Raw genomic sequence first — 12,777 nt, 5'->3', positions numbered from 1 at the left:
CCCGCAGTGCGGTGGTGGCAAGGATGGCAGGGAAGCCTTGGCCAGGGGCGGCACGTGCTTGGTGGGGTGTGGAGCCTGGCAGGTCTCGCCGGGGGGATGCGTGGTGCTGCTCGGTCAGGGATGGCTGTCCCTGTGCTCTCCATGTACGACTGGGGCCAGGTGCGGCGGTACAAGTGTGTTTCTTCCAGACATGCTCTACAGGTTCCCCCTGCCCACTGTGCCACACCTCCTGCCTGTGCCTGCCTTTTGCAAGGGGCTCATTAGGTTCTGTAAGCACTTAATGATGCTGACGCTGCCCCAGGGCTTCCTGGGGGCGGGGGCTGAGATGTGGCCACACTCCGGATTTTGGCAGGTCATGGTGTGGAAAACAAAACTGGGGGATGCTCAAGGCACGGGTGGCTGGCAGCCGTGCTGGCCCTGGCGTGCGGTGGCCAGGACCCCCTGTCACCACTCCGGGTCCCCAAGCCACCCAGCCGTCCTCTGGAGGAGCCACGTGCAAGTGACAAGGGTAGCACTGAGCCATGTCGCTGAGACCACCGTGACCCGCTCTGTCAGCACACGCCCTGGGCGAGGCTGTTTTGCTGCAGATACACGCATGTGCATGCATGCAGCCCATGCTGCTGTGAAGTCGGAGCTGTGCTGCCAGCGTGAGGCCGACCTCAAACCCGGGTGTATCCCCCCTGGCACCCCCATGGGGTGAAGCCAGTAATGGGACGGACGCCTGGCTCTGTTTAACACACTTTTATCCATTTAGGAGGTCTGTTGTGCCTTTTCTGCTTAGCCCTTGTGTGAGCGTAGCCAGTGGTGGCTCAGCTGGGTTATGGTGCCAGAATATAGGGGCATCCCCGCTGGGTAAGAAGTGCTGGCCATGAGGGACTGGATTTTACCCTTCGTGTGAGCAGGTTTCCTTCTCCATGTCCAGGGTGGCTCCCCGGAGGAGGCGCAGAGTGGGCGCCAAGGTGTTATTTTGGCAGCCAGGGAGGCTCCATGCACCGCCAGCTTGCGGCATGGCCACAGCGGGGCTGTGCCAGGCAGGACAAGGGCTCCTGCCAGCATTGGGCTGCTCAGGGTGCCGTGGGACGGGGGTTGGCTGTCCAGCCCCACTGGCACACTGCAAAGCCTCCCTTCCCTCTGGGCAGCCCAGCAAGGGTAGGCACCTACAAGTAAGCAAAAACGAGGGCGAGGACAGCCACGGCCCCGACCAGCTTGAAGATGAGGGGCAGGGTGGTGGTCGAGGGATGCTCCTCCACATGCCGTGTCTGCAGGGGCTTGATGATGCGGTGCTGCTGGTTGAGGATCGCCTCCCTGGCACCCGGCCACATGCCCGGGCCCCGCAGGCGGTACTGGTATGGCGTGCAGGGCCCGAAGAGCACCTCCAGCGCCAGCTTGGGGTCGGTGAGGAAGAGGGCGAGCAGGTTGGGCTTGACCCCCACCTGGCAGGCGAGCTCGTCCATGTAGGGGATGTAATCCACCTGGATGGTGTGCCGCTGGCTCTTCACGTACCTGTGGGCAGGGAGGGCAGGTGGGTGCTGGCAGCAGAGCTGGCAGATGCCCTGTACGCCTGCGAGGCGGTACTGGACAGACCGCTGTCGGGAAGGACCAGCAGGGAGGGCATAGCATGGCTGAGTGCATCCCTGCCATCCGTTGGCACAGCAAATGTGCTGGGACGCAGCCTCGGGACAGGACGGGTGGCCACGAGCAGCCGTGCTCAGACCGGCCTTGTCCCTTTTTGCGCAGTGGTCTTACCTCTTTGCCATCGCTTCTCTTTTATGCTTGATGTCAGCCTCCATGTCATGCCGTGAGGGCAGCTTGTTCAACCCTAGGGAGGATGGGCCACAGCATGGGGGTGCTGCACCCCACTGGGGACAGTGGCTGGTGCAGTGCTTCCCTTGCCTGGCTGCTGCGCCCCTGTCAGCAGCACCGTGCGGGCACTCTGGCACCCGAGGCATGTCCCAGCCCCTCAGGATGGGAAGGACCAGGCAATGGGGCGCAGGGTACGGATATCCCTGCGCTGCTCAGGCAAAAGCCTGGCTCACCATGATGGCTGCAAGATGGCCATGCCATCGCCCGTGACTAGGGCGTGACCAGCTGGCTGCTGCCTCCCAAACATGGCTGGGCACCGTCTGCCCTGGCTCCCGGGGTGCAGGCCCAGGCTGCAGCCACAGGGGGGGTTTCCTTCACTTACCCTTGAAGACGCGGGTGGCCCAGCGACACTGGAGCTCAGAGATGGGCATGATGGCGCCCAGGGGCTGGACGAGGCCAATGAAAGCCAGCGTTGGCTTCTCCAGGTCAGGGGGAAACATGAATTTGTAGAGGGGGATCTGGTTCTCCACCACCTTCACGTAGCCCTCGAGGAAGGGGAAAGAGAAGCTGTATCCTGTGGCAAAGACCACAGCATCAATCTCTTCCCTGGTGCCGTCATCAAAGATGGCAGACGTCTCCGTGAACTCCCGGATGTTTGGCTTCACCAGCACCTTGCCCGAAATGATGCGGTTGGGCAGGTCGTCATTGATGCTTGGGTGCTGGTCAAGGATCCTGGAAAGCACAAGGAGCCATCAGGGTGCTGTGGTAGGGTGTCTCTGCTCCATGCCCTGCTCTGGCCATTGCTCCTGCTCTGAGGATGCTTGTCCGCAGGGATGCTCAGCCCCAGGGATGCTCCTCACCAATAGTGGTGGTCCCCCAGGGGTGCTCAGCAGCTGCTACTGCACTGGTGCCACCAAGGGTCCCCAGAAGGGGCTCCCTTTTGCCTTGTCTGGTCAGAGCAGAGCTATTAACTGGGTTTCCAGGCCTGGTGCCTCAGCCCCAGCCTGGGCCCAGGGAGCAAGGAAATGGCCAAGTGAGGCTGGACATGGCAGGGAGCCAGGGGGTCCCTCCTGGGCAGGGGGAGCTTTTGCTGGCACCTGTGCTTTGGCTTCAGGCCGTAGTGCGAGTGGTCAAACCTCGCGCTCATCTGCTTCTCTGCATAGTCGCTCGCCATGGAAAGGCCCAGCAGCATCTGCAGGAACACCTTCATGCGGGTGGTGAGGATGGTGTCGATGGGGTAGCCCTGATCTCCAACACGGTTGAGGATCCATGCGCCGCGGCGGGTGCTAAGGAACACCTGGGTGAGGAAGAAAGCATCACCTCCTGAAGGCTGTGACAGTCCTAGGGGTCTGCCCCAGGGTGGGCATGTCCGCGCATGGGGATCACTCCTCTTCATGCTGCCTGGGTGCTGGCAAAGACCCGGAGGGCAGTGGGAGCCAAGGGTGGGCAGCTGGCAGGGAGAGGTTGGGAAGAGCCGCAGGGGGAGCCCCAGCCCAGGGCTGGGCACTGGAAATCAGGGTATCCCTATGGGATCGAGTCTCGGCTGCCACTGCTGCCTGGCAGCTGGGACTGCCATGTGCTGGCAATGCCAAACACGGCCGTCGCCGGGACGGAATGGCGGCCATGCCAGCACATTTGTGCTGGTGTCCTCATGCAGCCAGCAGTGTCCCACGGTGGGCTGCCCTGCCCACTGGGTCCCCACTCCTGCTCCTCACCTGCTTGGCCGTTTGGCTGATCTCCACGGCCAGGTCCAACCCTGAATTCCCAATCCCGATGACAACGACCCTCTTGCCCGTGAAATCCTGGGGATCCTTGTAGTCTCGGCTGTGGAGGTAGCGTCCCTTGAACTTCTCGATGCCTGTGGGTGGGGTCGAGGGATGCTTGGCTTCCTGGTGCTGGGGCGGAGGGTCACCTCCCCAAAACCAAAGTGGGGGCCCTCCCTGGCCCCACCAGACCCCTCCTGGGGAGCGTGGGAGCGCTGCCTGAGTCAAAGCAAGGCAGGGGAATGCTGAGGCTGGGAGGAAGAGCAGCAGGGAGAAGAGGGGTTCCCATGGTCGAGCTTTCTGGGGTGTCTCCTTGCCATGGGAGCAGCCCACGGGGCGGTACCTGGGAAGGTGCTCAGCGGGAGGTGCGCGTCGGTGTGGTGCCCGGTGCACACCAGCACGGCGTCAAAGACGTCCACCTCCTGCTTCCCCTCGCTCTCCGCAACCACCTCCCACTGGCCCGTGGCGGCAAAGTCGGGGCGCTTGGTCACACGGCACACGTTGGTCTGGGTGCAGAGCGAGTGGGCGTCAGGCATCCCGAGCTCCACGGCCCCGCTGCCACCGTGGCCCCGGATCCCCCAGCTCTCACCCTGAAACGGATGTGGCGGAGCAGGTCGAAGTGCTGGGCGTACATGCGGAAGTACTCCATGATCTTGGAGTTGTGCATGTAGTTGGGGAAGTCCTCAGGGACGGGGAAGTCACTGAAGCACATCATCTCCTTGGAGGTGTTGATGATGACGGAGCGGTAGATGCTGGCGCGTCCCTCTTCGGGGTGCTCCTGTGGGGCAGGGCAGAGCTCGGTGCAGGGACGGGGCAGTGATGGGGAGGGATGGGTGGGGCTGATGTGGTGGCCCTTTACGTGGAGCCCCTGCCCTCAGCCTCCTCCCCAGGAGCGCGCTGTAGCTGGCTGTGTGGCACCCCGTTGGCCACCGCTGCTGATTCCCGGTCGCTGCGGTGCTGACCCCCAGCAGGTCATGTGGCTCGCAGTGATTACCTCAAACCTCCAGAGCCCTCCGATGTCCCTGGTCCTCTCGAAGCAGACGGGCTCTAGCCCCTCTTGCAAGCAGGCTTTGATGGCACACAGCCCGCTGCTGCCCCCTCCGATGATGGCCACCCTCTTCGCCATGCTGCCCTCCACCACTGGGCCTCTGCCTGGGGACAGAACCGGAGGGTGGGGCTGAGGGGCAAGGGGGACAGCCGTGCAAATTTTTGGCCCTGTGCAGCAGAGGTCCCAAGCTGAGAGGCACCCCCCGCAAAAGTTTGTCTGGGGCTGTGAGGCAACTGCTATTCCCCACCTGGGCAGGGACCTGGCCAGCCGGGGTTTTGCACCACTGCGGTGTTGCCTTTGGATGCCCTGGGGAGAAATGCTACCGAGTGCCAGGGAGCCTTGAAATCTCCCTGCCCACACAAAGTCCAGGCGATGGAGATGTGCCAGAGTGCCGTGCCCTGCCTCGGGTACCGATGGCTCCCTCCTAGGCGGGCAACAGCCCCTCTGCCTGCGCTTTACCCCCTTTCTTCCCTGGGGAGATGTCCGTCATGCCGCCCCAGCACCCACTGCGTGCCGGCAGCCCGTGGGGAGGCCCTCAACCGACCTGTGGCCGTGGGAGTGGCAGCCGGGGAGGGCTGTGGCAGGCGAGGGGCTGCGTGAGGGTCTCTGCCGGCTCGCCCCGTGCCGTGACGCTGGATGGTGGCCTGGCTTTATGGCGTGTAGCAGCGGCGGCGAGCAGGGCGTCGCCCTCCGCCACTCCTCCCATGGTGCTGGGGAGAGGAAGCCAGGACCCAGCTGACTCCTGGCTGCCTGCTCGGCTTTTCCGGCAGCAGAAAACCTCTCGCAGCAGCCTTGGATGGTGGGGTAAAGAGCTGTCCCGTGCTCCTCACCGCGAAACCTCACGCAGAGACACGGTGGGGACACAGGGCTGCAGGAGAGACATGCAGCCGGTCCTGGTGGCACGCATGCCAGGTAAACAAACACTGCCTTGAATCCCAGTGGGATTATTGTGATTAGCCCAGCCCTGTCTATGCTGGTACCTGGGGACACACATGGCTTAGGCTGCTCTGGTGGCACCTGGGACTTCATCGCCCACGCCCCTGTGCCTCTGGGCTGGGCACGTCGGCAAGACATCCCCGTAGCCACAGCTTGCTTCTAGCCCATCAGGGAAATTTGCTCTCCTGTGTCCAGGGAGCTGAGCAAGGCACCTGGCTTTGGAGGGGCCAAGCTCTGCAGCTGAAATGGTTTGAACCTTATAAAACTCACAGTATGTTGGCAGTAAATGTAATAAAGCTCTTTCTATCCCTCACTGTTGATAAGGGTTGATCTCTGTCCAGGGCAGAGGCGCCGAACTGCCAACCCACGCTCAATGTCTGCCTGTTGAAAAGCATCGAAAGCATCTCTTACCAAGTAGGGGGATCGCCGCGGGGACAACGAGAAGACAGCACTGGCAGCACTACCTTCCCTGCTCCACTCCCAGCTGGCTTCTGGCTCTTTTGCAAGCTCTGCAGGGACTGCCCAAGGGCAACTGGTACACTCCTCCCAGCTCTCAACCCCACTGCCGTGCTATGAAGCCTCTGTGCAGGTAGCCTTTGAATTTGCCCTTCTCCCTTGGTGGCTACAAGAGGCTGCACAGCCCTGGACTTTGCCCGCAGTGTGCTTGGGCTCATGGCCTGGCCAAAGCATGCCGTCAGGCACAGGGGACGGCAGGAGTGCACCAGGGTCAAGCCATGACATTTTGGCCAAGACCAGCTTGTTGATGTCTGCAGGAAAGCCATGGTCCTCGCTGCCTGGCAAGCACCCAGGGCGGACACAGTGGTGGGCAGTGTGTGCAGACACGTCTGCTCAGTGCTTCCACAGGGGACAGAGGTGCCGTGGGGCTAGCGAAGCAGAAAGCACCAGTCTCCTCCTTCCTATCAGCGAGCTGGCACCCGTGCTTGGAGGCGCAGTGACAAGTGACAAGCAGAAGAGGAGACCAAGGTCTCGCTGGCAGAGGCGGGGAGAAGCAGGGCAGAGATGAGATGGCAGCAGGGCAGCCCGTGACCCAACGGGGCTGTGCACTGGTAATGGTGGGTGCCACCAAGCAGCTCACGGAGGGTCCTGCATGTGAGTCAGGAGCAACTTCTGGCATGCACATGCATGTGGGGACAATCCACAGATGCACAGAGTTGCTGCCATACTCCTCCCTGGTCTGAAGAGGAAGACTCCAATGGCTGTAAGAACCGCCTGGATGAAAAGCACCCCGTACTTGGGAGCTTTTGTAGAGCTAAGAAGTTTTGGCACAGCTCAAGCAGCCCTGGTTGCCCCAAACCCTGACTACACTGGAGCGTGCCACCTGCCCGTGATCCTGCAGCCATCACAGAGTTTGTCTCTGCCTTGGGGCCGGAGGGCTGGCCAGAATGGCTCGGTGCTGCCGTGCACATGCCGGACCAGCCCAGCCGGCTGCTGGGCATACATTGCAACCCAGGGGATTTTTTCTAATTTGGTCACTGTACGAGTCCCAGATTGGAGTGCATACCAAAGCTGGTAGCTTTATCGGCTCACGATGCCACTAGGTCATGGTTCAGCTCTGGGGGAACCTTGTCGTGCCAAGCGCTTTCATTTCAGCCCCTGTATAGCTGATGCTGGGTGAGAGACAGAGCCAGGGTGCTTGTACCAGTGGACCTCAGGCTGTTCCTGCACACTTCACCCAGAGGAACAGCACTCTTCAACACTGCCTGGTTTTAATACGACTTAATGGGGTGGCTCTGTATGTTAGGGAGTGTTTTGATTGTATAGAACTTAACAATTGTGATGATAAGGTCGAGTGCTTATGGGTAAGGATGAGGGGGAAGGCCAACACGGCAGATATCCCGCTGGGGGTCTGTTACAGACCACCCAGCCAGGTTGAAGAGGTAGAAGAAACATTCTACAAGCAGCTGGCAGATGCATCACAATCAGTTGCCCTTGTTCTTGTGGGGGAACTTCAATTTACTGCACGTCTGCTGGAAATACAACACAGCAGAGAGGAAACAGTCTAGGAGGTTTCTGGAGTGTGTGGAAGATAACTTCCTGATGCAGCTGGTAAGTGAGCCGACCAGGGGAGGCGCCTCGCTTGATCTATGGTTTAAACAGAGAAGGACTGGTGTGAGATGTGGTGGTCGGAGGCCGTCTTGGGCTCAGCGACCATGATATGATTGAGTTCTCAATTCTTGGTGAAGCAAGAAAGGGTGTCAGCATCCTGGCTTGTATCAGGAATAGTGTGGCCAGCAGGAGTAGGCAAGTGACCATGCCCCAGTCCTCAGCACTGGTGAGGCCACACCTTGAATGCTGTGTTCAGTTTTGGGCCTCTCACTACAAGAAGGACGTTGAGGTGCTGGAGTGTGTCCAGAGAAGGGCAACGAAACTGGTGAAGGGTCTGGAGAACAAGTCTTACGAGGAGCGGCTGAGGGAGCTGGGGTTGTTTAGCCTGGAGAAGAGGAGGCTGAGGGGAGACCTTATCGCTCTCTACAGCTACCAGACAGGAGGTTGTAGTGAGGTGGGTGTTGGTCTCTTCTCCCACGTTATTAGAGATAGGATGAGAGGAAATGGCCTCAAGCTGCATCAGGGAAGGTTTAGATTGGGTATTAGGGAAAATGTCTTTACTGAAAGAGTGGTCAGGCATTGGAACAGGCTGCCCAGAGAGGTGGTGGTGTCACCATCCCTGGAGGTGTTGAAAAAACATGTAGACGTGGCACTTTGGGACATGGTTTAGGAGGCATGGTGGCGTTGGGTTGACGGTAGGACTTGATGATCTCAGAGGTCTTTTCCAACCTTAACGATTCTATGATTCTATAATCCGTGTCTTCCTGGGCCTGAGCGCACTAATAGGCCTTAATGGCCATGACGAACCTCACCTGCGCCCAGTCACCCCACCCACATGCTGGGGCACTATTTAAGCTCACTCCAGAGCCCTCACTCCCTGCCTGGCTGTGGTTCCTGTACTTTTCTGTCTCAGTCTCAGCCCTGGCTCATTACAGAGACTCCTCATGGTCCCTTCCTGCCAAGGACAAGCAGTCTGCTATGAAAAACAGCCTGCCTGGAGCACAGGGGGCCCCAGCAGTTGTTGGCAGAGCCAAGGCCCCTTGCTGTGGGAGGTGCAGGTGAGGCTCAGCTCCCGGGGCTGCCCAGCAGTCTGGGTAGGGTGTGTTGCTAGCCATGGCTATGGGGAAGGGACTGACTCCGCAGCATGCTGTCAGCAGCATTGGTAATGTGCTGACAAACAGGAGTTGCTGGGAATGCGCAGTACCCGCTGGGAGACCGAAAGTCCTGTGGAGGGGGGAAGGAGCTGTAATCTCTGCCCCAGGGCTTCAACAGCAGGGTGTTGCTGGGAGCTGCTTCCCCAGTTACCTGCTCTCTTAGAAATGGCATGGGTGGACCAAACCCTCAGTTGCACCATTCTTTCCCCATGGCACTAATAGCCAGGTGCTTTTGTCTTTGTTGGCTGCGACCTGGCCTCGGTGCAATGCTCAATTCAAACGCAGTAGGGAAGAGGCACGTTGCTTAAGAAGGCAGAGCTCTTTATAAACCTGAGGACAGACCCCAGTGAGTCCCCTCCAGGCAGGCATTCTGCAGCAGGCTGTGCAGGGCACGCTCATGACAGCAACACGATCAGTGTATTTACAGCATACAGATACATGGGCGATTGCAGAGGAATCTCTGCAAAGCCACAGCTACCACATACACCACAGGCTAATGCAACAGGTGCCCAGCAAGGGCATGCTTTTCACATTATCAATATTGATATTTCACAGTATCAAGAGTGAGCTGCTGGATGAATGTGCTGAGCCTTCCCAGGGCTCTGCAGAGACTGGTTTTTCACAGGATGGTTCCATCAGCGCAGCTGCTTGGTCAGTGCACACCCTGCCTGACGGTATGTCAGGAGGGCAGGATGGCACCAAACGTCTGAATGTGGGCCCGGGAGCCTGCAGAACTGCTAGCATTGAAGTCTTGGCTGGATAGACGGGGTCTAGGATGAGAGTTCAAGTCCCAGTATCCCCTCCCTGTGGACGCTTAGAAAACTGGGTACCCGGCTCCTCCTTTGGGAGGGACCCAGCCATCAATGGCTCCAGAGCGCAAAGATGGCAGGCGCGTTGAGTGGGGACAGCCAGCAGTACTCCACCACGCTGTACAGCGTGTAGCCCAGCAGCAAACCGAAGAGCACGTCCGTCACGTTGTGCCTGCCCAGCATGACCCTTGAAATGCCGACAATGAGAGCCCAGAGCACCATGAGGACCCGCAGTGGGACGGCGAGCACCAGGTGGTGCAGAACAAAGCGGCACACCAGGGCGGCTCTGGTGGCATGGCCTGACGGGAAGGAGTACTTGTCCACTGAGATGGTGACGAACATGTCCATCTTGTTGTGGGTGGGCCGCCGACGCTTAACGAGCCCTTTCACCACTGCCACCAGCACCAGATCCAGCAGCAATGCTAGGAGACAGTAACAGTGAGTGAGCAAGAAAGGAAGTTTTTTTTCCCTCTCCCCCCTGCCATGGGAGACAAGGCAAGAATGACACCAGAGTCACTAGCTAAGAAAACAAGGCTGTAGCTACCACAGCCTGCTAAGTGAAGGCAGTGTTTCCCATGGCTATGATGGCCGGCTAGGGAGAGCGTGGCACTCATCCAGCGCTTGGCCTTCTCCAGCACGAGCACATCTTCAATCTCCACTCTTGCTGCACGCAGCCCTTGTGCAATGCCAGATCCTCTGCTGATGTTGCCAGCAACAGGCCTTGGCCGGGACGCCGCCAAGAGCTCTTCTTTCTGTGTAAAATCTGATCTCACTGTGACTTAGGGCTCAAACTTACCCTTAATCTGAAGACAACAGGAGGGTTAATATTCCCCACAACTCCATTCCTGACAGCCCGTACTGACTCAGCATTGTTCTTTCTACCCTTCTGGCTGGGGTTGAAACGGACCTGGGTGAATGATCAACCCCATTCAACAACAGCTCAAGGTGAGGGGCCCTGAGCTCACATGGCACTGCCAGGCCTACTATGGTCTGTCTTTTCTCTGCTGCTGTGGGGGATTAATGCTAGGAAGTTAACCATGCTTTTTTTCTTTTCCAACAGCTTAATAAAGGATGATTTAAGTAATGCCAGATAAAGAGCTAAAGGTTGTGGGGTAGAAGTCAGAGGTGAAGCACATGAGAGAATTCTTCAGCCAGTATTTGGCAAGAGCTGCTTCTCACTTAGGGCAGAGGGTGGTTTCTCCATCCCTGGTAGCTCAACTAGCGCAGCAGTCACAGCCAGGGGTACTTCTTCCAAAGAAGTCTTGTGCTGAGGGACTGATTTCTGCTTGTCCTAAGGCTTGTTTCTGGGCACCAAATCTTTCAGTCATTTCAGTGCAGTCCCTCTGGTTAATCATTTAAGATCAAATATTTTTTTTCCACATGTAAACCTAGTTCTGTTGCTTTGCTTTTTTTTTAATATTGTTTGGAAGATTCAACTTGGAAATCAGGAGAAACCCCTTCCCGATTTGGGTGCTGCAACCCTGGGACAGGGCCTCAGAGAGGCAGGTGGCTCTGGCCTGGAGTGCTGAGGACCAGACAAGGCCCCAGTGCTGGGACACTGTCTCAGAGCAGAGCTTAGGTCAGAGGCCTCCAGACCCTTCTCACAGCTCTGCTGTGAGACTGTAATTTAACCATGCGCTGTTAGGTGAAAAAGATGCACAAACCCATGTTTCCCACCAAATGATGATGGTGAGATACCAATTATTTGCAACTTAATAAAAGAACTAGGATCTAGAAAAGGTCTGTAGCTCTGGAGCTATTTTCTAAATGAGCTTCTAAATGAGCGAAAGTGAAACACCTAAGTATACTTGTATAGGTCAGGATGTTAGGTGGGGAATATTACACCTCACAAAATTAAAATGCATGCTTTAAACTAAGTTTCCTCATTGGCTGATACGGATCAATCTGAGCAGGTACAGCCTGCAGGGAGCCCAAGGGTGCACGTATCTGTGTGCCAGAGCAGCTTTTCAGGGAACAGGCTGGTGTCTCAACATTAGGCAGCTGCAGATGGAACGTGCTGTTCCGATAAGGTGAAAAACTGAGAGTTCATCTCCCTGAAAAAGTTTTGCGCAACTGCAGCAGTTTAGCTATTGGGAGATTCACAGTGTGTGGTTGGAGCTGTGACAGAGGAGCCACACCCACACCACTGTGTCCTCCAGCTGCAGGGCTACTCACTCTGGCACCAGACACCCCAGACAAGCCTGTAGCAGTTACTCAAAACCAGTGGGCTCCTTCAGGGCTTTAGGAGGCTGAGGTTTACTCAGCTCTGCCCCATCCTTCAGGTTGCATCCTCCCACCTTGGTTCCAGCCAGCCCCCACCCGCAGAGCCCTTTGGTGAGTCCCCAGCCTCACCGAAGAGCAGGTTGAGCAGCACTTCCCTGGCTGCCGAGTTGTCGCTCTGGCAGAGCCCGTAGCAAGTGCCCAGCAGCCAAGGGATGCCATGCCCTGAAACCTCGATGACCTTCATGAGGGGACGTGCGCTGCCCCAGGCCGAGCCCTCTCCAGCGCACACGCCCAGGCGCTTGGAGGCCCAGAGGTCGATGGCGAGAAGGGAGCTGAGAGCGATGCCCAGAAAGGAGGGGTTCAGCTTCATGCAGTCCTCCTCGGGCAGCGGGGCCACCGCGGAGCCGCCCGACTCCCTGCGGCGTGACGGGCTCTCTGGGGCGCCGGGGCTGCGCTGGCTCACGAGGGAGAGGAACTCCAGGCGGCTGCTGTTGCTGCCGCCGGCGCGTCGTTCACGGCTGCTCCGGGGACTCGGCATGGCGGGAGGAGGCGGCAAGGCGGAGGCGGTGGCCGGTCACAGGCCGCCGGGCCTGCTCTGGCACCGGGACCCGGGCGAGCCGCTCAGGACCCCGCCTGTCACCCCCTGCCCGGTCCCGCTTCTCCTCCCCCTCACCGCAACCAGCTGCAGGCCCCGACCCGACCCCCGCGGCCTGCCCGCACCCACCTCCCGCCACCGGGGCCCAGCTCCCCCCTCCCGGTGTGTCCGTGGTCCCGCCCCCCACCTCAGGAGCCCCCCCGGCTGCTAGCCGCCCGCCCGCGCCCCTGCCCCTGCCCGGTACCGGTACAGCCCCGCTTCCTCTTCCGCCTCCCTCCGTGACGTGACCGGTTGCCATGGAGCCAGGACGCCCCCGGGCGGGGCTGCGGCGCCCCCTGGCGCCGCGGAGGTCCCGCCCCGCCCCGCCCCGCCCCACCCC

The 12,777-nt window shown here is 59.2% G+C and overlaps 2 protein-coding genes across 7 annotated transcripts; both read right to left on the bottom strand.

The window, feature by feature from the left end:
* Positions 1–726: 726 nt before the first annotated feature.
* LOC104047871 (flavin-containing monooxygenase 5) lies at positions 727–6,253 on the bottom strand. Of its 5 annotated transcripts, none has more exons than XM_064454650.1 (10): positions 5,962–6,253; positions 4,862–4,920; positions 4,561–4,718; positions 4,156–4,344; positions 3,910–4,072; positions 3,519–3,661; positions 2,901–3,100; positions 2,186–2,535; positions 1,747–1,819; positions 727–1,503 (listed from the first exon to the last, which is right to left on the bottom strand). In XM_064454650.1, exons 1-10 carry the CDS (start codon positions 6,222–6,224, stop codon positions 1,158–1,160), a joined length of 1,944 nt encoding a protein of 647 aa, XP_064310720.1. In that variant the 5' UTR covers positions 6,225–6,253; the 3' UTR covers positions 727–1,157. The 5 variants fall into 5 exon arrangements, with proteins under 5 accessions (XP_064310720.1, XP_064310721.1, XP_064310722.1 ...); XM_064454651.1 differs by lacking the exon at positions 4,862–4,920 and adding an exon at positions 5,865–5,931 and having other exon boundaries at positions 6,015–6,253; XM_064454652.1 differs by lacking the exon at positions 4,862–4,920 and having other exon boundaries at positions 5,962–6,050.
* A 2,901-nt stretch (positions 6,254–9,154) lies between these two features.
* Positions 9,155–12,768, bottom strand: PLPP6 (phospholipid phosphatase 6). Of its 2 annotated transcripts, XM_064454660.1 has the most exons (3): positions 12,643–12,768; positions 11,933–12,398; positions 9,155–10,002 (listed from the first exon to the last, which is right to left on the bottom strand). In XM_064454660.1, the coding sequence occupies exons 2-3, from the start codon at positions 12,339–12,341 to the stop codon at positions 9,632–9,634; spliced, it is 780 nt and encodes a 259-aa protein (XP_064310730.1). In that variant the 5' UTR covers positions 12,342–12,398; positions 12,643–12,768; the 3' UTR covers positions 9,155–9,631. The 2 variants fall into 2 exon arrangements, with proteins under 2 accessions (XP_064310730.1, XP_064310729.1); XM_064454659.1 differs by lacking the exon at positions 12,643–12,768 and having other exon boundaries at positions 11,933–12,547.
* Positions 12,769–12,777: the final 9 nt, after the last annotated feature.

This window comes from Phalacrocorax carbo, chromosome 6 (genome assembly GCF_963921805.1).
Source record: "Phalacrocorax carbo chromosome 6, bPhaCar2.1, whole genome shotgun sequence".
Taxonomy (NCBI): domain Eukaryota; kingdom Metazoa; phylum Chordata; class Aves; order Suliformes; family Phalacrocoracidae; genus Phalacrocorax; species Phalacrocorax carbo.
The sequence above is the reverse complement of the archived record's forward strand: the minus strand, read 5'-3'. Positions and strand labels throughout refer to the sequence as shown.

Bases quoted from the DNA above. Each gene is read 5' to 3' on its own strand.
- LOC104047871 (XM_064454650.1), bottom strand. From the start codon at position 6,224: ATGAGCCCAAGCACACTGCGGGCAAAGTCCAGGGCTGTGCAGCCTCTT. The intron at 1,820-2,185 runs GTAAGTGAAGGA...CATCCTCCCTAG, and splicing joins GGCCACCCGCGTCTTCAAGG to GGTTGAACAAGCTGCCCTCA. The intron at 1,504-1,746 runs GTAAGACCACTG...CCCTGCCCACAG, and splicing joins AGAGAAGCGATGGCAAAGAG to GTACGTGAAGAGCCAGCGGC.
- PLPP6 (XM_064454660.1), bottom strand. From the start codon at position 12,341: ATGCCGAGTCCCCGGAGCAGCCGTGAACGACGCGCCGGCGGCAGCAAC. The intron at 10,003-11,932 runs GTGAGGCTGGGG...ACTGTCTCCTAG, and splicing joins GCTGCTCAACCTGCTCTTCG to CATTGCTGCTGGATCTGGTG.